The 27,920-nt window shown below is 44.4% G+C and overlaps 1 protein-coding gene across 3 annotated transcripts in view; it reads left to right on the plus strand.

Moving 5' to 3' along the window:
- tfec (transcription factor EC) overlaps positions 1–27,920 on the plus strand; it is a 131,869-nt gene that overhangs the window by 78,453 nt on the left and 25,496 nt on the right. For all 3 annotated transcript variants that reach the window (XM_070900356.1, XM_070900354.1, XM_070900355.1), the window contains exons 2-3: positions 1,192–1,440; positions 9,434–9,532. In XM_070900356.1, coding sequence (XP_070756457.1) covers positions 1,348–1,440; positions 9,434–9,532 — 192 coding nt within the window. In that variant the 5' untranslated portion in view covers positions 1,192–1,347. The remainder of the gene's footprint in view (positions 1–1,191; positions 1,441–9,433; positions 9,533–27,920) is intronic.

The raw sequence follows: 27,920 nt of genomic DNA on the forward strand, positions 1-27,920 counted from the left end.
GTACACATAATCCCCCTGTGTTCAGCACTGCAACAGTTCCCAATGGCATACTGGTCTTCTGACGAAGAACCTGAAGAAGTGTTGTTTGTTTTGGTGTACGTGTGCATGATACAGCTCAGTCCCATTACAGTCTAACGGTGTGACCTCAATTAGATTCAATTATTACTATTTATATTTTAAAGTCTTTCGCTAAGAGATAAATTACTCAATATTTCAGGACAGCGTTTCTTCATGAAATTAGAGGTGATATCTTTGTCATATTTAAAGAGACATACATTAATGGATTGACCAGATATCATTACTTTGAAAATGATATATATCCTTTAAATAAATACTACAAATAGGTCAATAATCTCAAAAATGTAACTTGTGTCACAGATTCTGAAATATGTGGACAATGTCTAATTATATTGGATTTCCTCTGGTGCTATGTGTAACAGTCATAACCCTGTTCTTTCTAAACAAGTTTACAATGTTATTACACATAGAGCATACAGAAAGTCTTGATTTTATTAAGGGGAAATGATTATATGATTCAGTTTCAATCTCTTTCCACAGGGTTTCGAAGAGAATAACCTTTCAGAACAATATGGTTACTCTAGAGTATCTTGGCATTAAGTAGTAATAAGATTGGTAAAGCAATAACTGAGTAGTTTATTGTTAATTTAACACGAGAAACTTAAAACCTTCAGACAAAAATAAGTTTACTTAATCATTTTTTAAACTTCTTCCTGCATAAACCTCTTTACAAATCACAGAGTTAATACATGTCATGAGCGAATCAGATGTTTTTCAGATGCTAGTACTTTCAGACACACTCAACGCCATGGGATTGATTGTTTTATTGTATTTAAAACTCACTTTGGACATTCTTATAGATCAAAACAAAAACAGAATGGTTAATTCCTGTAATGCAACTGTGACCAATTGATTGATGTTACCAGTTTCCCTTCTCTAGTATTTCAGTTTTATCTCTGTTATTGCACAGATACAGCAACAGTGACAACAATATTTTGGAGTAGTTGAAGGTCTGCTGTTTCTGTTGGGTACAGACCAGAAATGTATCTTTGTAATGTGTTGCCATGCACAGTGAAAGTACATAAAGTCATGTGCTCTATACCCATCGACTATTACTTTTACAATAAAGTATAAATGAAGAGTCTTCAAAGTTTTTCACATTATTTTCAACAGGTCCAGACGCACCTGGAAAACCCAACAAAGTATCACATCCACCAGACACAGAGGCAACAGGTGAAACAGTACCTGGCACTGGGCACCAAGCTTTCCAATCAGACCCTCTCCATTTCTCACTCACACCCAGGAGAATCTGTTGGAGCAATTCCTATTATGAGAAATGGCCATATTCCCGCTGGCAACAAAAGTAATACGCCTGACAGCCCAATCACACTGCTTTCTCGAGGAACAAGTCATGAAAATGAGGTAATCTTTCTTTTAGTACTTTTGCATATTTTTATAACAATTAATTAATTACAGTACAGAGCAAAATTATAAGTGTTTCACTAATCTATATTCAACTTCTGACTACAGGATGAGCGTCCGAAATCCGGAGTTCCAAAATTCGGAATGTTCCGGAATCCGGACACCGCGCCAATCCGTGGTGGGGTCATCTGGAAACCGGAAAATGTTCCGAAATCCAGACTCACCCCACCTTGGAGGCCTGACCTCACCCGGGCCTGACCTCGTTCCGGTCCTTGCCTGCCTGACCTCGCCCCAGCTCGATCTCGCCCCAGCCCTCAGCTGCCTGACCTCGCCCTGGCCCGACTTTGCCCCGGCCCTCGGTGGCCCGACCTTGCCCCTGTTGTGTATCTGTAAAGCATGCACTCCCATTTTCCGCCACCAGGGAGCGCAGCCCCTAAAGTCCCAAGGGATCCCAGCATCCCTTGGGAGCACTGTATATAAGCCGGCCCCTAAGTCCCGTTACTCACTCTGGAGTGTCTTAATAAAGACTGAGGTCACTGTTACTTTAACCTCCCTGTGTGTAGTCTCATCTGTGTTAGGAACACAACAACTGGCAATGAGTACACGCATCCAACGCAAAGATGCAGCAAACTGTGGGCATCCTGGAGAAGTTTTCGGAGGGTGAGGACTGGGAAGCCGATGTCGAACGGTTAGACCAGTACTTTGTAACCAATGAGCTGGATGGAGAAGGAAGCGCTGCAAAAAGGATAGCAGTCCTCCTCACGGTCTGCGGGTCACCAACCTACAGCCTCATGAAGAATCTTCTGGCTCCGGTGAAACCCACAGATAAGTCGTATGAGGAGCTGTGTTCACTGGTTCGGGAACATCTTAACCCAAGGGAAAGCGTGCTGATGGCAAGGTATCGGTTCTATACGTACCAGCGATCTGAAGGTCAGGAAGTGCTGAGCTATGTCGCCGAGCTGAGGCGACTTGCAGGACAAGGTGAGTTTGATGGCTACCTGGAGCAAATGCTCAGAGTCTTATTTGTACTGGGCATTGGCCACCAAACCATCCTACGGAAACTTTTGACTGTAGAGACACCGACTCTCAGTAAAGCCATTGCGATAGCACAGGCGTTTATGTCCACCAGTGATAACATCAAACAAATCTCTCAGCACACAAGTGCTAGCAATGTTCATAAATTAACTGGAACTGTGTTTGCGAGCAGAAATGTACAGGGCAGAACCTACGAGTCTGCAACTGCCAGCAGGCCTCACATGACCCAGATGACTCAGAGTCCGCAACAAAGGATGAATGCAAGGCAATTCACACCTTGTTGACGTTGTGGAGCCTTCCAGTCAACATATTCATGCCCCTTCAAAGGGTATGTTTGCAAGAGATCTGGAACAATGGGGCACCTCCAACGAGCTTGCAGACGAGCTGCAAGCTCTGCAAAACCTGCTAACCACCACATGGCAGATTGGTCCATGGTGGATCAAAGCATTTTCGAGCCTCAGAGAGAGGAAGCAGATGCTGAAGTACACGGGGTGCACACATTTTTGATGAAATGTCCACCTATAATGCAAAACGTAAAATCAAATGGCTTACCCGTAGCCATGGAACTGGACACTGGCGCTAGCCAATCCATCATGAGTAAAAAGATGTTTGAGAGACTGTGGTGCAACAAGGCACTCAGACCAGCCCTGAGCCCCATCCACACGAAACTGAGAATGTACACCAAAGAGCTTATCACTGTTCTGGGCAGCGCCATGGTCAAGGTCAACTACGAGAGCACGGTGCATGAACTGCCATTCTGGATTGTCCCGGGCAATGGCCCCACAATGCTTGGAAGGAGCTGGCTGGGCAAAATCCGCTGGAACTGGGATGACATCCGAGCGCTATCACAAGTCGATGAGGCCTCATGTACCCAGGTTCTGAACAATTTTCCTTCGATTTTTGAGCCAGGCATTGGAAACTTTTCCGGGGCGAAGGTGCGGATCCACTTGGTCCCAGAGGCATGACCCATTCACCACAAGGCGCGAGCAGTACCTCACATGATGAGGGAGAGAGTGGAAATCGAGCTGGACAGGCTGCAACGCGAGGGCATCATCTCCCCAGTGGAATTCAGCGAGTGGGCCAGCCCGATTGTTCCAGTACTCAAAAGTGACGGCACGGTCAAGATTTGCGGCGATTATAAAGTAACTATTAATCGTTTCTCGCTACAGGACCAATACCCGCTACTTAAGGCAGACGACCTATTTGTGACGCTGGCAGGAGGCAAGATGCTCACCAAGCTCGACCTGACTTCGGCCGACATGATGCAGGAGCTGGAGGAGTCTTCGAAGGCCCTCACCTGCATCAACACATATAAGGGACTGTTCATCTACAACAGATGCCCGTTTGGAATTCGGTCGGCTGCAGCGATCTTCCAGAGAAACATGCAGAGCCTACTCAAGTCAGTACCATGCACAGTGGTTTTTCAGGACGACATATTGGTCACAGGTCGGGACACCGTAGAGCACCTACAAAACCTGGAGGAGGTCCTCCAGTGACTGGATCGCGTAGGGATGCGGCTGAGGAGGTCGACATGCATCTTCATGGCAACAGAAGTGGTATTTTGGGGGAGAAAGATCGCGGCGGACGGCATTCGGCCCACAGACGCTAAGACAGAGGCTGTCAGGAACGCGCCCAGGCCCCAGGACGTCACGGAGCTGCGGTCGTTCCTAGGACTCCTCAACTATTTTGGTAACTTCCTACCGGGGTTAAGCATCCTCTTAACATGTGTTATTGCGTAAAGGTGAGAACTGGATATCGCAAAAAAACCAAGTAATTGCTTTTGAGAAAGCCAGAAATATTTTATGCTCCAACAAGCTGCTTGTATTGTATAACCCGTGTAAAAGACTTGTGCTAGCATGTGTCGCGTCGTTGTACGGAGTCGGGTGTGTATTACAACAAGCTAACGTTGCGGTGAAGTTGCAACCTGTCGCCTATGCCACCAGAAGCTTGTCTAAGGCCGAGAAGGCCTGCAGCATGATTGAGAAAGAGACATTAGCATGTGTGTTCGGGGTAAAGAAAATGCATCAGTACCTGTTTAGTCTCAAATTTGAGCTGGAAACCGATCACAAGCCCCTCATATCCCTGTTCACTGAAAACAAGGGGATAAATACTAATGCCTCAGCCCGTATACAAAGGTGGGCACTTGCGCTATCAGCATATAACTATACCATCCGTCATAGGCCAGGCATTGAGAACTGTGCGGATGCTCTCAGTCGGCTACCATTGTCCACCACGGGGGTGGAAATGACGTAGCCTGCAAACTTGTTGATGGTGACGCAGCCCGCAGACTTGTTGATGGTCATGGAAGCGTTTGAAAATGATAAATCACCTGTCACGGCCTGCCAGATTAGGACTTGGACCAGCCAAGATCCCCTGCAGTCCCTAGTAAAAAACTGTGTACTGCATGGGAGCTGGGCCAGCATCCCCGTTGAAATGCAAGAGCTAATCAAGCCGTTCCAGCGGCGAAAGGACGAGCTGTCCATTCAGGCAGACTGCCTGTTGTGGGGTAACTGCGTAGTGCTACCGAAAAAGGGCAGAGAGACGTTCATCTCGGATCTCCACAGCACACACCCGGGTATAGTAATGATGAAAGCGATAGCCAGATCCCATGTGTGGTGGCCCGATATTGACTCTGACTTTGTGTCCTGTGTGTGGCAATGCAGCATGTGTGCTCAGTTGAGCAACGCGCCCAGAGAGGCACCACTAAGTTTGTGGTCCTGGCTCTCCAGCCCATGGTCGAGAATCCATGTTGACTATGCGGGCCCGTTTCTCGGTAAAATGTTCCTGGTGGTGGTGGATGCTTTTTCAAAATGGATTGAATGTGAAATAATGTTGGGAAGCACCGCCACCACCACCATTGAAAGCCTGAGGGCCATGTTTGCCATCCACGGCCTGCCTGACATACTGGTCAGTGACAACAGGCCATGTTTCACCAGTGCCGAATTTAAAGAATTCATGACCCGCAATGGGATCAAACATGTCACCTCGGCCCCGTTTAAACCAGCCTCCAATGGGCAGGCAGAGCGGGCAGTACAAACCATCAAACAGAGCCTCAAACGAGTCACAAAAGGCTCACTCCAAATCCGCTTGTCCTGAGTACTGCTCAGCTACCGCACGAGACTCCACTCGCTCACAAGGGTGCCCCCGGCTGAGCTACTCATGAAAAGGACACTTAAAACCAGACTCTCGCTGGTTCACCCCAACCTGCATGATCAGGTAGAGAGCAGGCAGCAGCAACAAAATGTAAACGATGGTCACGCCACTGTGTCACGGGAAATTGATCCGAATGACCCTGTGTACGTGCTACACTATGGACATGGTCCTAAGTGGATTGCGGGCACGGTGATAGCTAAAGAAGGTAGTAGGGTGTTTGTAGTCAAACTAGACAATGGACAAATTTGCAGAAAGCACCTGGACCAAACGAGGCTGCGGTTCACAGACTGCCCTGAACAACCCACAGCAGACACCACCTTTTTCGAGCCCACAACACACACCCAAAGGATCAACGACACCACGCCAGACCAGGAAATTGAACCCATCACGCCCAACAGTCCAGCAAGGCCAGGCTCACCCAGCAGCCCTGCAGGGCCAACAACACGCCAACCCAGCGAGGGCACAGCCAACACACCAGAACAGACATTTGTACCGATGCGGTCCACCAGGGAAAGAAAGGCTCCCGACTGCCTCACCTTGTAAATAGTTTTCACTTTGACTTTGTGAGGGGGAGTGATGTTGTGTATCTGTAAAGCATGCACTCTAATGTACCGCCACCAGGGAACGCATCCCCTGAAGTCCCAAGGGATCCCAGCATCCCTTGGGAGCACTGTATATAAGCCAGCCCCTAAGGCCTGTTACTCACTCTGGAGTGTCTTAATAAAGACTTGAGGTCACTGTTACTTTAACCTCCCTGTGTGCAGTCTCATCTGTGTTCGGAACACAACAGCCCCGGCCCTCGGCGGCCCGGCCTCATCCCTGCCCTCCGCGGCCCGACCTTGCCTCGGCCCTCGGCGGCCTGACCTCGCCCGGCCCTACCTCGCCCCGGTCCTCGGTGTCCCGACCTTGCTCCGGCCCTCGGCGGCCCGACCTCCGGCCCAACTTCACCGCGCCTTTGCCCGCCCCGACTTTGCCCGCCCTGTCCCTTGGCGGCCCAACCTCACCCCCACTGTCTATGGCCCGACCTCCGGCCCAACTTCACCGCGCCTTTGCCCGCCCCGACTTTGCCCGCCCTGTCCCTTGGCGGCCCAACCTCACCCCCACTGTCTATGGCCCGACCTCCGGCCCAACTTCACCGCGACTTCGCCCGCCCCGACTTTGCCACAACTTCGCCCGCCCCGGCCCTCGGCGGCCCGACCTCGCCCTGGCCCTGGCCCTGGCTCCCCCCCTTCTCCCCCCCGGCCATGGCTACTCCTTCTTCTCCCCCCTCTCCCCCTTACCTCAGCTGCCAGACCCCACCCACCTCGACCCAGGCAAAGACGTTCCAAAATCCGGAAATACCCGGAACCCGGAACGGCCTCGGTCCCGAAGTTTTTGGATTTCGAACGCTCAACCTGTACTTTAAATTATAAATATGACATTGAATGCAAGTTCTGACTGCAGATCATTTTTAATTTGCAGATCATGCAAGTTTTTCTAATGAGCTATTTCTGGGTCATAAAATAAGCTATTTCATCTCTTGTTTTTTTATTCTTCCCCTAATTCTTATGAATTTGTTATAAAAGGGTAACTAATGGATGCATTACAGGACTAATTTAGTTTATATATATTCTGAAATGTCACATGTTTAAGTAGCATGGTCTTCATATAAAAATGGTCAAACCTATATTTTGTTTGTTTATAAATATATAATGCAGTGATGTAAATCCAGCTAAAATGTTAAAATGTATAATTCTATCACCTGGCTGTGCGTTTTTCACAGTATAACTGAATCTTCACAAAGTTAGAGGAACTAAATAATTTGTAGAAAGTTGTTTTGCATTGACTTTAGGAGCCGTCTAAATGAGTTATTGGATTTCTTCAACTTTGAGGAACTTCAGAGGCTATGTGAAAGTCACAAAACTCTATCCACAAATCACTTACATGAATTTTGATGATAAAATTGACTCTTCTGATTCTACTCCCACATCAAATATAAAGAGAAAATGGCAAATACATTTTCTTGAAGACAGTGAGCCTTTAAATTTTCATAAAATGAGGTTAAGATTTGGATTCCAACATACATGGGCTGCCAAGTGGGCATTTCCATCAGTAACACTGGAGAGGAGGGAACACATAAGATAGTGAGTCCAGGGAAAGAGGGCTGTCGCAATTTTCCGCAAGTTATTCATTCGGGAATTTTTGATTTTCTCTTGAAGAGTTAGTTATTTTATTTTAACTGGTTCCAACTGGCTGTCCTTTCAGCTTCCAAATGCAGATACAAAAGTTTGTTAAAATGAAATTATTTTGATTTTAGTTAAAGAATTTGTGCCAATGAAGAATGACAAAACAAGCTTTGCTGAAGGATAGCATTTATAAAAGCAGATTCTTCTTTTTTTTTTTAATTAATTTATTTTCTTCCCTTTTTTGCTATGCACCTTCTCCAGTCCAGAGGACAAGTTGAAGATTTTCTCCAAGTTCTTCACTACCGCCAGTGTTCAGCTACTTGTGAGGAGTTGTGTGATGGGGTCTTTTCTGACTCTTTGTCTTATTGTTCGCTCTCCCTGTGGGAATGCCTTATTCATCCATGTTACAGTCTGTTGGATCTTCATTCTGTGAAGCCAATAGTTTCCTCTTAATCAGGAATACTCCAGGACTGCTTTTAAAGTATGTTCAATTATTGCTCCATTTACAGAAAATTATAAGTACATTTTTAAAATGTAATTCTAAAATGTGTTCGCTCCAGTTTTTGTCCCTTTCAGTGCCATGTACTATCCTCCAGTTGAGAAAGCAGGCAGCTGTCTTGCTGTGATACAATGTCAAGGCTGCACATGAGCTTTCTGCTTGGAGCAGCACGGGAGAATGGCCAGAGTGAAGCATTCCATGTCCCATCCTCTCCGTAAGGAAGTGCATAATTCCTGCTTGCCACTTCCCTTGATGGCACAATCAAAAGAGGGAACTCACAACATGGGGAATTACAGGCATAAACCTGCATTTTACTGGGTAACATGCATATAAGCCCTGTAAATTAGATGGGATGTTTAACATCCTGGGCAGAGGAACTGATATACACAGCAGGGCAAGCCATGTTCGTAACAGAGGTGTTGATATTCATGTGTTAAACACCTAAAGATGGGTATGGTGCCTGTGTGAGTGACAACATCCCTGTGTCTACATAGTAAGTATGGGCCTCATACAATGTGACAAATGAAATGTCGAGCAGGTCTCCATTTACATGGTGTGTACGGTATGCCATACATTGAAAATAACAATCATTGCTAAATAGCAGCAGCCAGTATTCCACAATGTAGCTGAAGTCATGAAGCTGTCCACTTGGGAAAAAATAAAATGGCAGTATATTAACGAGTAGTAATTTTGAACTGAGATCGGTTCATGTCATTCAATGGAAGCACCTCAATGACCACAGAGCAACATTTTTTATTCTTCATTGATTTTTGGTTGCACTAATAGCATAAATACAAAAATCAAGACAGATTAACAGTGCAATTGTTTTGAGTAAATGCCCAAAACTATACTTCCTGAATGAGCTAGTGTTTAACAGAGCTGTGTTTTGTTACCTTGGCTAAAAGCTGTGTTTTTAAGTCAAAGCCATATACATGTACAGCATGCATTAGTTATACCAATACAGGTTTCTTATCTGCAATTTGCTGTAACTATGAGTGAACACATGGGCAATACAACGACTTGACTCAGGATTTGTGATGTATTGCAGCTCTCAGCCCATTCCCTTTTGATTGTCACTTAAAATGAAATTGAGAGCACTGTATTTTGACAATGTCATTTTCACCTGCACAACACGTTTTAGATGGATGAAGTTATCGATGATTTAATCAGTTTGGAATCAAGCTGCTTCAATGAGGATTCTCTTGGCTGTATGGAACCACCTTCTCTCATGCATAACACAGTAAGTACTGATAAAGGAAGGAGAGCATTTTTAGGGGCCTATATTTTGGGGGGAGGACTAAAGGCCCAGCATTGGGTCGACTCCAAGGTATTAAAATGAGTGGGAAATTTCATTTTTGCCATTCTCCATAGCACCTCTTTCATGACATGGCAGCAGGGAAAATAGTTCAAGGAAAGGAACCATGAAACGGTGGAGAAGCAATTCCACTCTCATGTACGCCTTGAATTTGCTGCTTAATGTTTAGGCTAAACTGTTTTTATATTTTCTTGTACATTAGTTGCTTTGAATGCACTAGAATGATATAACTGAACTATTATTGTAATATTGTGCTGGAGAAAGCCAAAGTCACTGATACTGTGCCTGTTTCTAAATGTGCACAACAGATTCAAAAAAGTCACAGCGAAAAGGTAATTGCAATTTTAATCTTAATGTTAATTTGAGGGGAGAATTCAACTTCTTCCATAATGCCATAAAAATAGTTTACATAACTGTCCATGCCACTTAATTGCCCTCCACTTTAATATACAATGTGTACTTGATTCCATTTTTATATGGTTTGATGCTCCATTGGGAGCAGTGCAAGGAGACAGTCGAATTAAACATGCTGCAGTGAGTCAAGCACCATTCGAGCTACTTTTTATCCAAATGTGCAGGTTACATAGGTTTCAACCTAATGGTGCTGCTAAGATCAATTAATTTTACAGTGAAAATATTAAAGCATAATATGAAATTCTACTTTCAAAAGAAACATAACTTGGCCAGAATAGCACATTTGCCCTCTAATTCTGCCCTCTTGAGCATCCCTGATTATAATCACTCAACCTTTGGTGGCCGTGCCTTCTGTTGCCTAGGCCCAAAGCTCTGGAACTCCTTCAAGACGCTCCTTAAAACATACCTCTTTGACCATACTTTTGGTCACCTGCGTTAATTTCTACTTAAGTGGCTCGGTGTCAATTTTTAAAATCTCATAATATTCCTGTGAAGTGCCTTGGTATGTCTCACTATGTTAAAGGCACTTCACAGGAATATTATAAATATATATAACTATATATAAATACAAGTTGTTATTGTTGTTGATTTGATTTGATAAGAGCCCAGACAGGCATTTTTTTAAATTCATTTTATATTTTGCTACTATTTTTTTACCCGTCCTCTGCTGAAGGCACTGATGGATTGTAGTTGTCCTCTGGTATGCTGCCACAGTTTCCATCGTTGATGCGTGTTCTGCAACAGCAAGTGACAGTAGGCTATTTTACCATTGGGAACATCACAGCTGAGCGCAATCCTGCAATCCTCAGCAGTGATGCTTCTCATGGTAAAATAGTTGCTGACATTTGCCAGCAAGGATCACAGATGGAGGGTAGGCATTTGGGCAAGGTACTGGAGGGAGACTGTAGGAATCTGCATCTTGTTATTGGATAGTGATGAGAAGCAGTAACTTTGGCTGATTTTTTTTCGTTCTCTGGCCGAGAGGTACCAATACCCAAATTATTCTTTGACAAAATCAAAAGGGAGGGGAATATCCACACTTATTGTCTCACCACCACAGAGAAAAACGACTTGTGTGATCTGAAACAGGAAACTGCTACTGTTATCAGTGCATGTGATGCAGTGAAGTTTATCCACACCATTTAGTTTAATGTGTGGTGCATAAAATAACTGCACACTATGGCCCCAAGTTTCCACATGCGGCGAAAAAGGCGCACCTCAGAGCTGGGCGCCTGTTTTTCGCGCCGAAAACAGCGCCGGAAAAAAAGTGCGGTATTCTCGAGCTCCTTGGAGCTCGATGTCTGCTTGGCGCGGCGCACAGGGGGCGGAGCCTACCACTCGCGCCGATTTTGTAAGTAGGAGGGGGCCGGTACAATTGAAATGAGGCTTCTTGGTGCCGGCAACCCTGCGCGTGCGCGTTGGAGCGTTCGCGCACGCGCAGTCTGAAGTAAACATTGGCACTCGGCCATTTTTAAAAGTGCTGCAGAAAAAGTGAAGATTTGTTTCTTGGACCCCTGCAAAGGCTTGTATTTTAATTTTCTTGATATTTCTGTGTGTGAGGGAGTGCTTTTAGCAACACTGCTGAATAAATCACCTGCTGAAATCAGTGAGTTCAGCTTTTCACTGCTAAACTTGCAGAACCGGTGTCTGCAAATTAAGGACTGTGTGTTTGGAGAAATAAGAGTGCCAATTCAACTTTGCAATGGATCAACATCCACCAAGAACAAAGAATTTCTTGCATGAGGAAGTGGAGATATTAGTCAACGTAATTGAGCAGAGATGGCAGGAGCTAGATACCAGCAACAGAGGTCGCATAAAAGTGCCACCAAAAGAAATGAAGAAACGCTGGAACCAAGTTGCAGAAGATTACTGCGCAGTGGTGCATACCAGGAGATCTGGAAGTCAGTGTAAAAAGAAATGGCACGACCTTGGTCAAGTAGTTAGTGTAAGTAATATTTCCCATTTTTAATTTAATCGTAATTGTAACCTTGCTATCTATATGTCCCACCTTGCAGACTGACACACTCTGTAAAAAGTTATATTTTACTCTTTGCAGAAGAAATTGGCCCACAACAAAAGGGAGGCAACTCGGACAGGAGAAGGCGTGCCCAATCTGCATCCACTGACACCCTTGGAACAAAGGGTAGCTGCTATGATGAGTCGGACATGGAGTAAAGCAATCGGGACAGCACAAGCTGGGCCCGCACGCGAGGAAGAGGGTAAGTCCTGAAAATGCATCATGGCCCTTTAAATCAATCTGCTGCCTGGCCTGCTATGTGTGAGAGTACTCATGCCACCCACCCAGCCCCCTCCCTTGCTGTTAAGCATTTGACTGTTCTGATGTATTTTGCAGAACATGATGATGATGATGATGATGATGATGATGATGATGACGATGCTGCTGCTGCCAACCCTGAGGATCCTGAGGGTACAGAACAAGAACCAGTACAACCAGCTGCGGACGATCCAGACTGGATGATGGCAGCGATGACTGAAATGTCTGCAGGGGAGAGCTTCCAATTTAATGTTTATGAGCCCCCATCAAGGGGCATCAGAGTTTCAATCCCTACCATAGGTCTTGGTTCCACCTTCCATGGTTTCGCTTCCGATGTTGCTGGTCCCAGTGGTGCTGCTGGTATAATGCAGCATTCTACAGTCAGTACACTACCCGTCCCAGCCTGTGCCTCCCTCTCGCATAGGTTCTGGTTCCACCTACTATGGTTTTGATTCCGACGTTTCGGGTCCCAGTGTTGCTGCTGATATCATGGAGCAGTTTACACCCATTCGTCCAACATCCCAGCCCACGGCTCGCACTCGAGTGCTGTCGTCTGGAACACCGAGCGTCCTACCGTTCCAGCCCGAGCCTCTCCCTCTAGTTCTGCCGTCTGCAACACAGAGCATCCCACCATTCCAGCCCGAGCCTCTCCCTCCAGTTCAGCCGTCTGGAACACAGAGCTTCCCACAGTCCCAGCCTGCGCCTCCCTGTGTAGTGGTGCCGCTTGCAACACCGAGCATCCCACCGTCCGTGCCCGCGCCTCCCAGTGTAGTGGTGCCACAAGGCAGACCCAGGCAGAGGAGAAGGAGATTGGAGACACGCTCTCCTGAGATGCAGCGTGCAACAGATGCGACTCAGGTTGTGGCATTGGGTATGGAGACCAATGAGCTTACCCGATCACTCATCGGTGACACGGGAACTTAGGGAGGGAATGTCCGAGGGAGTGCAATCGACGGCTCAGGCCGTCAGGGAGGGCATGCAAGTGTCGGCACAGGCCATCAGGGGGGGCCTGGTTAAGGTAGCTGCTGCAATAAGGGCACACAGCCCAGCCAATCAAATGACACTCCCATGAGGAAGTGAACATTCACTGAGATATGGATGAGACATGGTTGCAGCCTTTCTTTGCTGCTTTTGTTCTTGTTCTTGATGTAGCTGTAGTAGCGTTTTTCAAATTGAAATTGTTTTGTAAGTTTTGTAACTTTACAACTTATAAGGGATCTTATGGTTTTTAAGTGATCTTATAGTGTAAATGCACTCACATTTTTTTGTATATTATTTAATTTTGCACCTAAAAAGTGATCCTGAAGTTTAAGTGTTCTTCAGAGTGTAAGATTTTTCACAATGAAACTGTTTTGTAACTTTACAACATATAAGTGATCTCAGGGTTTTCAAGTGATCTTATAGTGTAAATGCTCTCATATTCTGTAAATTATTTAATTTTGCATCTAAAAAGTGATCTTGAAGTGTAAATGATCTTAGAGTGTAAAATTTTTTACATAGAAAGTGTTTTGTAACTTTTGTAACTTTACAAATTTATAAGTGATCTTAAAGTTTTTAAGTGCTCTTCAAGAGTCATATTAAAAAGTATAGTTTGATACAACAAATATTTTATTAGAGTGACGTTAACTTTCCAATAAAATATTTTTTCATTAAAACGGTTTCATGTTCCATTAACACAACACAACGTAGGAACAACTGCAAAGAATAAACATGTCCAAATGCAAAAGTGGTCGCAGAGCCCTCAGGCATCAGTAGTTGAAGCATTCACGGATGAGCTGCTGGCGCAAGTCTCGAGCAATCGTTAAAGGGGCACGATGGACGGCCCTCCTCCGACCTCGTGCTCCGGCATCAGGCACTTGCATGCTTTCCTGATTGTCGTTATCATCCACATCCTGGTCTTCCGTAATAATAACATCATGCACTGGAACCTCACGTCGGTCTTCGGGTTCCACTACCAGCTCCTGCTGTCTCATGATGGCTAAGTTATGAAGCATGCAGCACACAACAGTGAAGTGACCGACAATCTGAGGAGAGTATTGCAATTGTCCTCCGAAATGGTCCAGGCATCGGAATCGCTGTTTCAATATGCCAGTGGTCCTCTCAATGATGCTGCGCGTCGCAATGTGCGCCATGTTGTATTGACGGTCAGCTTCTGTCCGTGTCACGCGTAGGGGCGTCATGAGCCAGGTGGTCAGGCCGTACCCTTTGTCTCCCAGTAGCCAGCTCTGCCCTTCTGGCTGCTGCTCAAACATGTCAGATAGAACGCTGTCGCGTAGGATGAATGCATCGTGGGTGCTGCCAGGGTATCTCGCATCGACTGACATGATGCGCTGCTTGTCGTCACACACGAGCTGCACATTGATAGAGTGGAAACCTTTCCTATTTCGGTACTGCTCAGATTCCTCCAAGGGTGCTCGCAAGGCTATGTGGGTACAATCAATGCAGCCTTGTACCTTTGGGAAGCCAGCAATCCTGAAGAAGCCCACAGCCCTCTCATGGATCGCTTGTGCGGTCATTGGGAAATTGATGAAGTCATTCCTTCGCGCATAAAGTGCAGCCGTGACCTGGTAAACGCAGGCATGTATTGCACGTTGAGAGATGGCACACACATCTCTAGTTGTAGCCTGAAACGATCCCGAGGCATAGAAAGAAAGTGCTGCTGTTACCTTCACTTCAACAGACAAGGCAGTTGTCCTTCTGCTTCTGGGCTGCAAATCTGCTCTCAGCATATCACAGATCTCAGTGACAACTTCTCTGTGAAAACACAGCCTTTTCACACAATCAGCCTCGCTCATGTCCAGGTACGACGCCTGGTTCGATATTGTCGACGTGGGTAAGGTCTCCTGCCCATTAACCTATGGGCTACGACGTTCCTGGTGCGGTGAGCTCTAATCAATTCTCTCCTATGCAGTGAATTGATGGCAAACCATTGCATAATACATGGTGTTGACAATGCAGCACCCATTCTGCAAATTTAAATATAAAACTGTCGATGTGGCTGCCTCTCCCTGTCCAAATGGCCTCAGTCCCCCTCACAGCTCGAAGGCTGCTGCTGTATCTTTGGCTGCCGGCCAGCCACTGACGCCGCCCCTAAAGCGTGGCCGAATGCCTCAAGAACCTTAATGAGCTGCGTGTGTCCTGCGATGATTCTTCGGCTGCCGGCCAGCCACTGACGCCGCTGCAATCCCATGGCCGAATGGCCTCGGGTCCGTCCGGTTGCTGCATCTTCGCGGGGAATGAAGGCCTGCCTCAAGCACCGCAGCTCAGCTCGAAGGCTGCTTGCTGCCTGCCGCTGCCGTCGAGACACTGACGCCACACCGCTGCCTGAAAGGCCTGCCTGAAGCACTTTCACACAGGTAGGAACATGGTTTATTTAATCTTTTCTTTGCTTATAAATTTTTATTCAGATTGGATTTATTTGTATAATATTTGTATAAGTATAACTAAGGATTGATTGTAGAATTTATTGTCTTCCCTTCCCCCCCCACCTCGTTCCCTACGCCTAATTTGTAACCTGCGCCTGATTTTTTAAAGTGTAGACAAGGTTTTTTCAAGCGTACAAAAATCTTCACTTACTCCATTCTAAGTTAGTTTGGAGTACGTTTTCACTGTGGAAACTTTGAAATCAGGCGTCAGTAGCCGGACATGCCCCCTTTTGAAAAATAAATTCTGTTCCAAAGTGAAACTGTTCTACCTGACTAGAACTGCAGAAAACTAAATGTGGAGAATTCCGATTTCTAAGATACTCCGTTCTACACCAGTTGCTCCTAAAAATCAGGAGCAAATCACGTGGAAAATTGGGGCCTATATGTTGTTCAGGCTGACAGGGCAAGCATTACTTGTGGAATCGCACAGCAGCAGGAGTCTGCTCTGTCAAGAAATGTGCTGTACTTTTATATTAGGAGTTTATTATTTGCTTTGGCTCAATTTTCCCCTATGTGTCTAGTACACAAATATTAGCTACATTTGTCTGGTATGTGCATAAAAGTATCTTTATCCACAGAGAGGCGGAGAGAAAAAATGCTCAACATTTTGGGTAGCATTCTTAAAACAAACAAGCTCAGATTGAACAAATTTGACTTTCAATGGATTAACAAACAAAATAAAGGTGAAATAAAGAGGAATAAATGACCGCTACAAAGCCCATACAGGGAAATAGGAAAGAGATCACTTGGAGGAAAATTCAGGGTGATCAGTGGGGCAAAAAGGAGCCGAGAAAAAAAAAACAGCAGCATAGTCTAAACACAAGAATAAAAATATTTGGTCAGTACTACAGCATTAGGAAGACAGCCAGAAAAGAGGCTGCAAACTGAGGATGAACACTTACTTCCTCCAAGTATTCACAAGGGAAGACATGAGCAACATGCCCTCCCCAAACAGAGATAACTTTAGCAAAAACAATGCCTTTGATATAAATGAAATGGAAGTCCAAGACAGGCTAAAATGGATGAAAATAAATAAAACTTCAGGGACAGATGTTATTTATCCCAGAGTGCTGAGAGACTAGGGAGGAGATTTGTGAGACGCTGACAGACATCATGAGCGACATTGGGAAGGTACAAGTAGAGTGGAAACAGATCCATTAGCCTTACTTCCATTCCATGTAGAATAATGGAATCGATTATCAGGAGTAAACATATCTGTATAACAATAACCTAGTAAATAGCAGTTAATCTCGATTCAGAAGGAGAAGATCCTGCCTGACCAATCTCCTCCACTTCTTGGAGGAAGTGGCAACCCAGTGTACTGTGGAAAGCCCTCCATATGTTTTTTTTGTGTTCTTGGGATGTGAGCAACATAGGCATTTTATAAACTTCTGCATGAAAGACTATCAATTAAACTCAAAGCTGTAGTGATTCAGGGTGAACTCTGAGAACAGATAAGGTGAAAGGTGAAAAAAACAAGGGGGCTGAAATTCCCCCTTTCTATAAGGCCCGTGGCCACCGAGTCTCCGTGGAGGGGCCGCCATTTTTAAAATTGCCCTTCCTCAGGTTTGGAACGGTGTAGGGGACCGTTCTGCCCGTTTTCCCGCCACGGCGTGCATGCGTCGATCCCTTACCGACCATCAGCGACCCCTACCCGAAATTGCCTAGTGGGAAATTGCCCCTTTCCCAGAATTGCCCCGGGGGAGCGGCCCCACCACTGGTCAGTGCCACTGATAGCTTTTGCTGTCGGTACCCTTTCTGTGGATTGGCGATGTCATGTGTTTTTTTGGTCGGCTGACTGCCAGATCGGGCCGACAATTATGGCCATGGGTTCGGCCAGGCCTCCAACAGGCTGCTGGCCCAGCCGAAACTCTCCCTGGTGGCCCAGTGTTTGCCACTAAAGTGGCTGCAGAGTTTGCAGTGGCCCTCTCCTTTAATTGATGGGGAGGGATGTTGTGACGCGCCAGTGCGATGACATCATCAGCACGGCACTGATGACTTTGAGCGGTGGCTACTCCGACCCGCCCCCACTTCCATCCCGCTTGTACTCGTAAGGAGAGTTATGTCGGGGTTGGGAGGTGCAGGGAAAGTACTGAGTGGGGTGCCCCAGAGCTTAGTGTTCAGTCCACTGCAGTTTCTAATTTACACAAATGATTTGGATTTGGAAACTCAATACAAAGTGGTTGAAGGAGGTTGGGGGGCAAGGGGGGGGGAGGGGAGAGAAATCGGAGGAGGTAGCCCAGAAGGTACAGACTGTGTTGGACAAAATATGTATGAGAGAGCAAAGGCAGATGAAATTTAATGCAGAAAAGTGTAAAGTGCTGCACATAGCATAAAAAAAAACACAACACTTGCACTCTATGAATGATGCTGGACTAGCTAAGGATGAAGCTGAATTAAAGTAAGAATCTAAGTATGATTAGTAGATCCAGAGTCCAACAAAGGAAGGAGACCTGTCTTTGAGTAAAGGGGGAAGTGGTGCCAAAAAGTGTTTAAAGCAGCACATAATAAAAAGAATGAGTGAATGATCAGAGGTGATCAGATATAATGATAATGAAGACTTTTCTAATGCTCTTATTCAGAAGAATATATCAAATTGCATGCAATGCAGACCATTTATACATTATTTTGAGAGATGATAATCCCTGATATTTGTGTACAAACAGGGATTTACAGGATGGTTTAAAAAAAAATCCACAGGATGGGTTTCTAGAAAATGGATTTTTTAAATTTACCTGGGTTGGCAGCCAAGGGGGCAACTGAAGAATCCTAAGTGAAGCAGACATTGGGCTTATTGCCAACTAATTTCTGGATGGGGTCCTTCAACAAGTTCATCATCATCATAGGCAGTCCCTCGAAATGAGGATAACTTGCTTCCACGCCAAAAAAAGGATGAGTTCACAGATGTTTCGAATGAAGAACCCGAACTGCATCCTCAAGGGTGGAAGATGCCTGTGCGTGGATTTTTTTAATGTGTGGTGTCCATTGCACACCAGCCACCATACGGGCTTGACAGAGTTAGGTCTTGGTCCAGTGGCAAGGATTACCCAAGACAACTGGAGATCTGCTCTGCTGCACGAACCTAGTGCGCACACATATTGCAGTGTGGGCTGGCTGGTGCTGCCCCTGGGCCCCTGGTCCCGAGCTCACGCCTCCCCTGGGCCCCAATCACATTCCTCCACAGTCTCTCACAGCTCCTTCGCCCCTCTCGCCGCTCCTGCTGCATCTGCCCATGCTCCAATCACCGACCTGGACTTTGCTGAAGTCACTCTTTGCTGCCGTTGCCCTCCTGCACCAGCTTGCACTGTACCTTGTAGTGGCATGCCTCCACCCTGCTCACTGGGCCGCCGCCCGCTGCTCCTTTTATGGCCCCGACCTGCCGCTGATGGTTTCTTGCAGGTCGGGACCTTCAACAAGCTCCTGAATTCGGCTTAGGCATCTGCCTGAGACACCTAACGAAAGCAGTGTGATCAACGCCTGTGCAAATTGGGCACAGGCCGTCCCACTGTTAAACTGCTACGGTTTGCACCCATTTGATGCCCTAAAAACGGGTGCAATGAATACCAATTTTTACCCCATTATCTTTTTCAGATTAGCCTGGATTGATAGATTCTCTGTACAATTTTAAACTATCATATATTAAAAAAATACAATTCCAAAGATCATGATTATTATTTTGTAGTTTGTAAAGAATGACAACAGCCAAGTGAAATGAGCTTGAACAGTCACATTAAAATATGCCCTAAAATAACAGTAAAGTTTGTCTATCTATGAAGCATAGTGCTCAAGATGATTATTGGTTGCCTTGCAATCACCTCCCACTATTCAGGGTTGCTAGGCATTGATGCATTATTCAGTGGGAATTATGAACATAGTATTACTTACTGGTGGTATCCACCATGGTGAAATCTATATATGCAGCTTGGAAAGAATATTTCTAGCAGTTAAGCGGAAACTAAAGATAAAGGCAGACTTGCTATTATTCATGGCAAGTCCTGAAAAGTAAAATCTCTAATATCCAACCAGGAGTATACCTTCTACATATCAGATCGTCAAGCACAGATTTATTGATTTTTCACCTCACTGTTTAACTTCTGTTGAAATAGTTTCTTGCAAGCCAGTAAACATTAACAATTGCACTGCTTGACATAACATCAAAGAGCTGAACAGCCTACAGGAGAATGATTTTGCGAATTTCACTCTGTATCAGATTAGTGTTAAAGTCCACGAAGTCAGAGTTCATTTCTTTTTGTGAATTGATGTTCAGCACATGTATCTTAATCCCTGCTCACATCGCAGCTCTGAGAAAGAAGGAAAGTTAAAATGAAGGAGAAAAGCAAAACAATTACTATTGTGGAGTTTATAGAATCACAGAATATAAAACTGGTAAGAAATAGACTTTTTCCTTATTGTTTGGGCTATAGTCAGTAGATATCGGAGACAGCATATTGAGAAATATGTACAAAATTAAAATATCATGAGATAAATGTAGTGCAGTACATTACTGCAGTACAGTACCCCTGTGCTGAATGCAGAGTCCTAAAATGGTAGCAGCATTTGTGCATCAAACGTAAAATAGTAGCAAAATTACAATGGCTTTGCTTATTCAAATAACACTGCAAATGAAAACATTCTTGGAATTGTGTAACTTTCTATAGGCTAGACTTTGCATTGTTGTCCAGATTCCCCAAAAATAGGCAGTATTTCTCCTTTAATATTCAGTAGTAAGAATTTAGCGATCATTTTCTGTAAACCTTAGACTTAATACTGTATTTTCAAAAACCACAATGGACATGAGTTGAGGCATGTATGAAGAGTATCATTGCCTTTTTAAATGGATATCAGGAAGTAGAACCACCTGTACTATAATATTAAGGTTAATAAAGTGCAGGGTGTTGCAAAAACAACAATCTAATGCTTGTAGTTAACATGTAAGCATCTTGCAGTTTTTAAAAATGCAGATTAGATGTTTTTGTCTCCTGTGAGGCTTTTCAACTTTCAAAGGTTATCAATGGATTATAAAGTAACCAAAGTACAAACAGGATGACACCGAGCCAGGCCTTTTGTGATGTAATTATGACAAAAACTACAACGTAGAACGGAGTAGGTGGTCATACCATTTGAATTCTCATTATTTTTGATATTTTACAATGCAATCCAAATGTTAACATGTTCTTAAAAACAAACTAAAAAATGATTGACAGCAAGAGCAATTAATTGATTCTTCATAATAAGCTTTCATGTTTACTGGAGTATTTACCTTGTGTGCAGGTCTCTAAAAGTATTAGCCAAAACGTTACATTATTTTTCCATGTAAAATAGCCGTCTCTAATACTATAATGTAACTTTATTTATAGGAAAGATTGGGCTGGATTTTTGGCTTTTGAGATTTCGGGGTGGTAATGATAACGGGGTGGCCGTGATAACGCCTGGAAAAATTCAGTCAGAAAAATTGGGCAGATTATGGGGCTGAGCCCTAAAGGAGGCGTTACACACCTCACTTGGGGCGCTAAGTCGGCATGTGAAAATGTCGAGCTAAACAGCCGGCCTCGAAGTGCTGTAAGAGAGACCTGGGGAGAACCCCGCCCCGGGCCCCCCGCCCCCTGAAAAAAACCCACCAAAAACATTCCCAATAACTAAATCACGCCACCACAACATAAATCTCGCCACCACAACATAAATCACCAAAAAATAAAATAAAAACCAATCACACTTACCCGAGGTCGACATTACTTACCTCATTGCAGCTGCTACAGCTCGGACCACCCGCTTTCACAGGCGGTCCCAGCAGGGAGCCCTACGCATTGCTACGGGTTGGGCGGGAGCCAAAAATGGAGCTGGTGTCGTAACCAGGGGCGTTGCATACCGGCTCGCCACTTCCGGGCGGTAATGTTCCACGCCCCGCCGAAACCAGTCCCGAAAACCCCGGCAGGGCGCTGAAAGCTGGTCGCCCGCTCAGAAGAGCTGGCCACCGCCATTGCCACCCTCCGGGGTGAAAACAGAGGCAGCAACAAGCCAAAAATCCAGCCCCAAATCTTTTGAAGCTGCATTCGTCAACCTGCTGTATTACATTTGGTATACGTTCCAAAGTCTTCCATTATTTTTTCATAACTTTACTAGTTTATATGGAGTTAAATACAGAATGGAGTTTAACACTTTAATTCAAAGTTTCCTTCTCAGCAAAATTCCCCATATAATGCTTACTGTTATGAAATGGTGAAACTGTCCCTGCAATTACTCAATGTGGAAATAGCAGATGGGAATTTCAAAATGTCTGGAGGGGTTTCACAAGTTAAAGATAAATATTAGAAGCTGTAAAAATACTTGAGACAAATGCTAATACTTTTAAGCTTAAAAATCCTATGGCACTATTCAAAGAAGAGCAGGGAAGCTCTCCCCAATATCCTGGATAATAAGGACATAAGAACATAAGAAATAGGAACAGGAGTAGGCCATACATTCCGCGAGCCTGCTCCGCCATTTAATATGATCATGGCTGATCTGATCATGCACTAAGGTCCACTTCCCTGTCCGCTCCCCAAAACCCCCTATTTCCTTATTGGTTAAGAAACTGTCTATCGCTGTCTTAAAATTTATTCAATGACCCAACTTCCACAGCTCTCTGAGGCAGTGAATTCCACAGATTTACAACCCTCTGAGAGAAGAAATTCCTCATCTCTGTTTTAAATGGGCGGCCCCTTATTCTAAAATCATGCCCCCTAGTTCTAGTCTCCCCCATCAGTGGAAACATCCTCTCTGCATCCACCTTGTCAAGCCCCCTCATAATCTTATACGTTTCGATAAGATCACCGCTCATTCTTCTGAATTCCAATGAGTAGAGGCCCAACCTACTCAACCTTTCCTCATAAGTCAACCCCCTCATCTCCGGAATCAACCTAATGAACCTTCTCTAAACTGCTCCAAAGCAAGTATATCCTTTCTTAAATATGGAAACCAAAACTGTACACAGTATTCCAGGTGTGGTCTCACCAATACCCTGTATAACTGTAGCAAGACTTCCCTGCTTTTATACTTCATCCCCTTTGCAATAAAGGCCAAGATTCCATTGGCCTTCCTGATCACTTGCTTTAACTGCATACTCACTTTTTGTGGTTTCATGCACCAGGACCCCCAGGTCCCGCTGTACTGCAGCACATTGCAATTTTTCTCCATTTAAATAATAACTTGCTCTTCGATTTTTTTTCTGCCAAAATGCATAACCTCACACTTTCCAACATTATACTCCATCTGCCAAATTTTTGGCCACTCACTTAGCCTGTCTATGTCCTTTTGCAGATTTTTTGTGTCCTCCTCACACATTGCTTTTCCTCCCATCTTTGTATTGTCAGCAAACTTGGTTACGTTACACTCAGTCCCTGCATCCAAGTCATTAATATAGATTGTAAGTAGTTGGGGTCCCAGCACTGATCCCTGCGACACCCCACCAGTTACTGATTGTCAACCCGAGAATGATCCATTTATCCCGACTCTCTGTTTTCCGTTACTTAGCCAATCCTCTATCCATGCTAATATATTACCCCCAACCCTGTGAACTTTTATCTTGTGCAGTAACCTTTTATGTGGCACTTTGTCAAATGCCTTCTGGAAGTCCAAATACACCACATCCACTGGTTCCCCTTTATCCACCTTATTCGTTACATCCTCAAAGAATTCCAGCAAATTTGTCAAACATGACTTCCCTTTCATAAAGCCATGCTGACTCTGCCTGACTGAATTATGCTTTTCCAAATGTCCTGCTGCTGCTTCTTTAATAATAGACGCCAACATTTTCCCAACCACAGACGTTAGGCTAACTGGTCTATAGTTTCCTGCTTTTTGTCTGCCTTCTTTTTTTAAACAGGGGCATTACATTTGCAGTTTTCCAATCTGCTGGGACCTCCCCAGAATCTAGGGAATTTTGGTAAATTACAACCAATGCATCCACAATCCCTGCCGCTACTTCTCTGAAGACCTTAGGATGCAAGCCATAAGGTCCAGAGGATTTATTCGCCTTTAGTCCCATTATCTTAATGAATACCACCTCCTTAGTGATTGTGATTGTGTTAAGTTCCTACCCCCCAATAGCCCCTTGACTATCCACTGTTGGGATATTTTTAGTGTCCTCTACTGTAAAGACTGATACAAAATGTTTGTTCAGAGTTTCTGCCATCTCCATGTTTCCTATTATTAATTATCTGGTCTTGTCCTCTAAGGGACCAACACTTACTTTAGCCACTCTGTTCCTTTTTATATACCTGTAGAAACTCTTGCTATCCATTTTTATATTTCATGCTAGTTTACTTTCATAGTCTATCATCTCTTTCTTAATCCTTGTTTTAGTCACATTCTTTGCTGGTTTTTAAAAGCTTCCCAATCTTCTGTCCTCCCACCAGTTTTTGTCACTTTGTATGCCCTTGTTTTTAATTCAATACCATCCTTTATTTCTTTAGTTAGCCACAGATGGCTATCTTTTCTTTTACACCCTTTCCTCCTCACTGGAATATATTTTTCTTGAGAATTATGAAATATCTCCTTAAATGTACACCACTGTTCATCAACCATCCTACACAATAATCTATTTTCCCAGTCTACTTTAGCCAACTCTGCCCTCATATCTTTGTAGTCTCCTTTATTTAAGCTTAATACTCTGGTTTGAGATCCAACTTTCTTGCCTGCCATCTGAATTTGAAATTCAACCATGCTAAGGGTCCCCTCATTCCAAGGGGATCCTTTACAAGGAGATTGTTTATTAATCCTGTCTCATTACACAGGACCAGATCTAAGATAGCCTACCCTGGTTGGTTCCGTTACATACTGCTCAAGGAACCCGTCCCTTATGCACTCTATGAACTCTTCCTCAAGGCTACCCTGACCAATTTGATTTGTCCAATCAATATGGAGGTTAAAATCACCCATGATTATTGCTGTTCCCTTTTTACAAGCCCCCACTATAAAATGTTTATCGTTCAACCAACATAACTAAAAGAAGATTATCAGGTCATTATCTCATTGCTACTTGTGGGACTTTGCTGTGTGCAATTTAGCTGCTGCATTTCCTATTTTGTCACAGTCCCTGCATTTCAAAAAGTACTTCATTGGCTGTAAAGTGCTTTGGGACATCCTGAGGTCATTAAAGCCCCTATATAAATGTAAGTTCTTTCTTTCTTGTGTGTGACTTCAAGTAAAAGAAATAAGCTTAAAGGAATTTAATTTCTTAAACTTGTTTTTATGCAATCTATTTTCACCAGTTCAATCTTAACTGAATTCTCAATCTGTTGTGTCAGCCTTGGCTCAGTGGTAACACTCTCACCTGTGAGTTATAGGCTAGAGCTTTGAACACATAGGCTGAAATCTTCCCAGCCCGGCGAGTGCCGGTTTGGAGGCGCGGCTGCTGTCAAAATGACCCTGATTGATAGCAGGTCGGGATCCCACTCTAAACCCACCTCCATGTGAGTTTCTGAACTGTCATATCTGCGTTCGGATCGCAGACTTGATAGCAAGTGGCGGAACAGGGAATTTATATAATTAAAAGTACTTAAATGGTAGTTAAGATGGTTAAAAGCAGGCACGCACAATTTTACCAAACTTTTGACAGGTTTGCCATGCCTTGGGTTTCATGCCAGGTAAGTGGAGTCAGGTTCTCAGTGACAATCACAATCACTAAGGAGGTGGTACTCAGTAAGATAATGGGACTAAAGGCAGATAATTCCCCTGGACCCGATGGCTTACTTCCTAGGATCTTTAAGAGAAGTAGCGGCAGGGATTGTGGATGCATTGGTTGTAAGGTACCAAAATTCCCTGGATTCTGGGGAGGTCCCAGCAGATTGGAGAACTGCAAATGTAACACCCCTATTTAAAAAAGGAGGCAGATAAAAAGCAGGAAACTATAGACCAGTTAGCCTAACATCTGTGGTTGGGAAAATGTTGGAGTCCATTATTAAAGAAGCAGTAGCAGGACATTTGGAAAAGCAAAATTTGACCAGGCAGAGTCAGCATGGATTTATGAAGGGTAAGTCATGTTTGACAAATTTGCTGGAATTCTTTGAGGATGTAATGAACAGAGTGGATAAAGGGGAACTAGTGGATGTGGTGTATTTAGACTTCCAGAAGGCATTTGACAAGGTGCGACATAAAAGGTTACTGCACAAGATAAAAGTTCACAGGTTTGGGGATAATATATTAGCATGGATAGAGGATTGGCTAAGTAACAGAAAACAGAGAGTCGGGATAAATGGTTCATTCTCTGGTTGGTAACCAGTAACTAATGGGATGTCACAAGGATCAGTGCTGGGATCCCAACTATTTACAATCTATATTAACGACTTGGAAGAAGGGACTGAGTGTAACTTAGCCAAGTTTGCTGACAATACAAAGATGGGAGGAAAAGCAACGTGTGAGGAGGACACAAAAAATCTGCAAAAGGACATAGACAGGCTAAGTGAGTGGGCAAAAATTTGGCAGATGGAGTATAATGTTGGAAAGTGTGAGTTCATGCACTTTGGCAGAAAAAAAATCAAAGAGCAAGTTATTATTTAAATGGAGAAAGATTGCAAAGTGCTGCAGTACAGCGGGACCTGGGGGTACTTGTGCCTGAAACACAAAAGGATAGTATGCAGGTACAGCAAGTGATCAGGAAGGCCAATGGAATCTTGGCCTTTATTGCAAAGGGGATGAAGTATAAAAGCAGGGAAGGCTTGCTACAGCTATACGGGATATGGGTGAGGCCACACCTGGAATATTGCGTGCAGTTTTGGTTTCCATATTTACGAAAGGATATACTTAGGCAGTTCATAGAAGGTTCACTAGGTTGATTCCGGAGATGAGGGGGTTGACTTACAAGGAAAGGTTGAGTAGGTTGGGCTTCTACTCATTGGAATTCAGAAGAATGAGAGGTGATCTTATCAAAACGTATAAGATTATGAGGGGGCTTGACAAGGTGGATGCAGAGAGGATGTTTCCACTGATGGGGGAGATTGGAACTAGAGGGCATGATCTTAGAATAAAGGACTGCCCATTTAAAACAGAGATGAGGAAAAATTTATTCTCTCAGAGCATTGTAAATCTTTGGAATTCACTGCCTCAGAGAGCTGTGGAAGCTGGGACATTGACTAAATTTAAGACAGAAATAGACAGTTTCTTAAACGATAAGGGGATCAGGAGTTATGGGGAACGGGCAACGAAGTGGAGCTGAGTCCATGATCAGATCAACCATGATCTTATTGAATGGCGGAGCAGGCTCGAGGGGCTGTATGGCCTACTCCTGTTCCTATTTCTTATGTTCTTATGTTCTTATGCCTCTCCATCACTTTGGCTAGTTGACAGTTGCAGAAGTGCTATAAAAGCTACCATTTCATGGCTGTTCACTTTCTAATGTCAGAAGCTGAAGCCTTCAGGTTTTGGAAGAGGCTTTTGAGCTGTATGCAGGTTGGAAGTGTTTGCAGTGAACTCTATATTCACTGTCACCTCCTTGGAGCAACCACTCTCACCATTGACAGATCGCTTCCGTCATCTCAACCTCACCTGCCTTCTTTTGCAGCATCATCAGTCCCCTTGAAAAAATCTCACCTTGATCTATAGAATCCCACTACCAACATCACTAAACACATCAGCATCACCAATCTTCTTCGCAATCACCTGATGCTGCACAGGACACAGGACATCAGCACCCGATCTCATTGCTACCTGGGAGGCAAGGGATGGCCTCACCATGGCCACACTTATTTCATTTCATGCTGTGCACTCTGACTCCCACATGATGCACCAGGTTGGCACCACCCCACATCAGCTCCATAAAGCATCCCTGCAATGTCCAAATCATTCCTTTCACATTCATCACTATTGTGGGGGGTACCGTTATGTCTCACCTTTCACTACAGCTCACTAAACCACAAATCTGTCCAAGAACACAAAGTGCTGAAAATAAAGATTTCAATGTTTGACTACGCATCAACATTGACTATACATGAACAATGGCTAAAGGATCTAAGTGCCTACCCTTGTGTGTTGTTAGTTGGCATGACTGGACAAGGATGAGGGTGAGTATGAGAGATGGTGAGTGAAATGAGGAACTGATAATGTAGATAGCGAGAGTGGGATGGGTGGAGGTGCATAGTCAGTTGGTGTGAGTATGGATGTGCAGGGTAGAGTAGGGAAGGCAGAATGATGGGGATGTGATGAGTAAGAGGATGAGTTTGAGTGT

The sequence above is a fragment of the Pristiophorus japonicus genome, chromosome 15, assembly GCF_044704955.1.
Source record: "Pristiophorus japonicus isolate sPriJap1 chromosome 15, sPriJap1.hap1, whole genome shotgun sequence".
Taxonomy (NCBI): Eukaryota; Metazoa; Chordata; class Chondrichthyes; family Pristiophoridae; genus Pristiophorus; species Pristiophorus japonicus.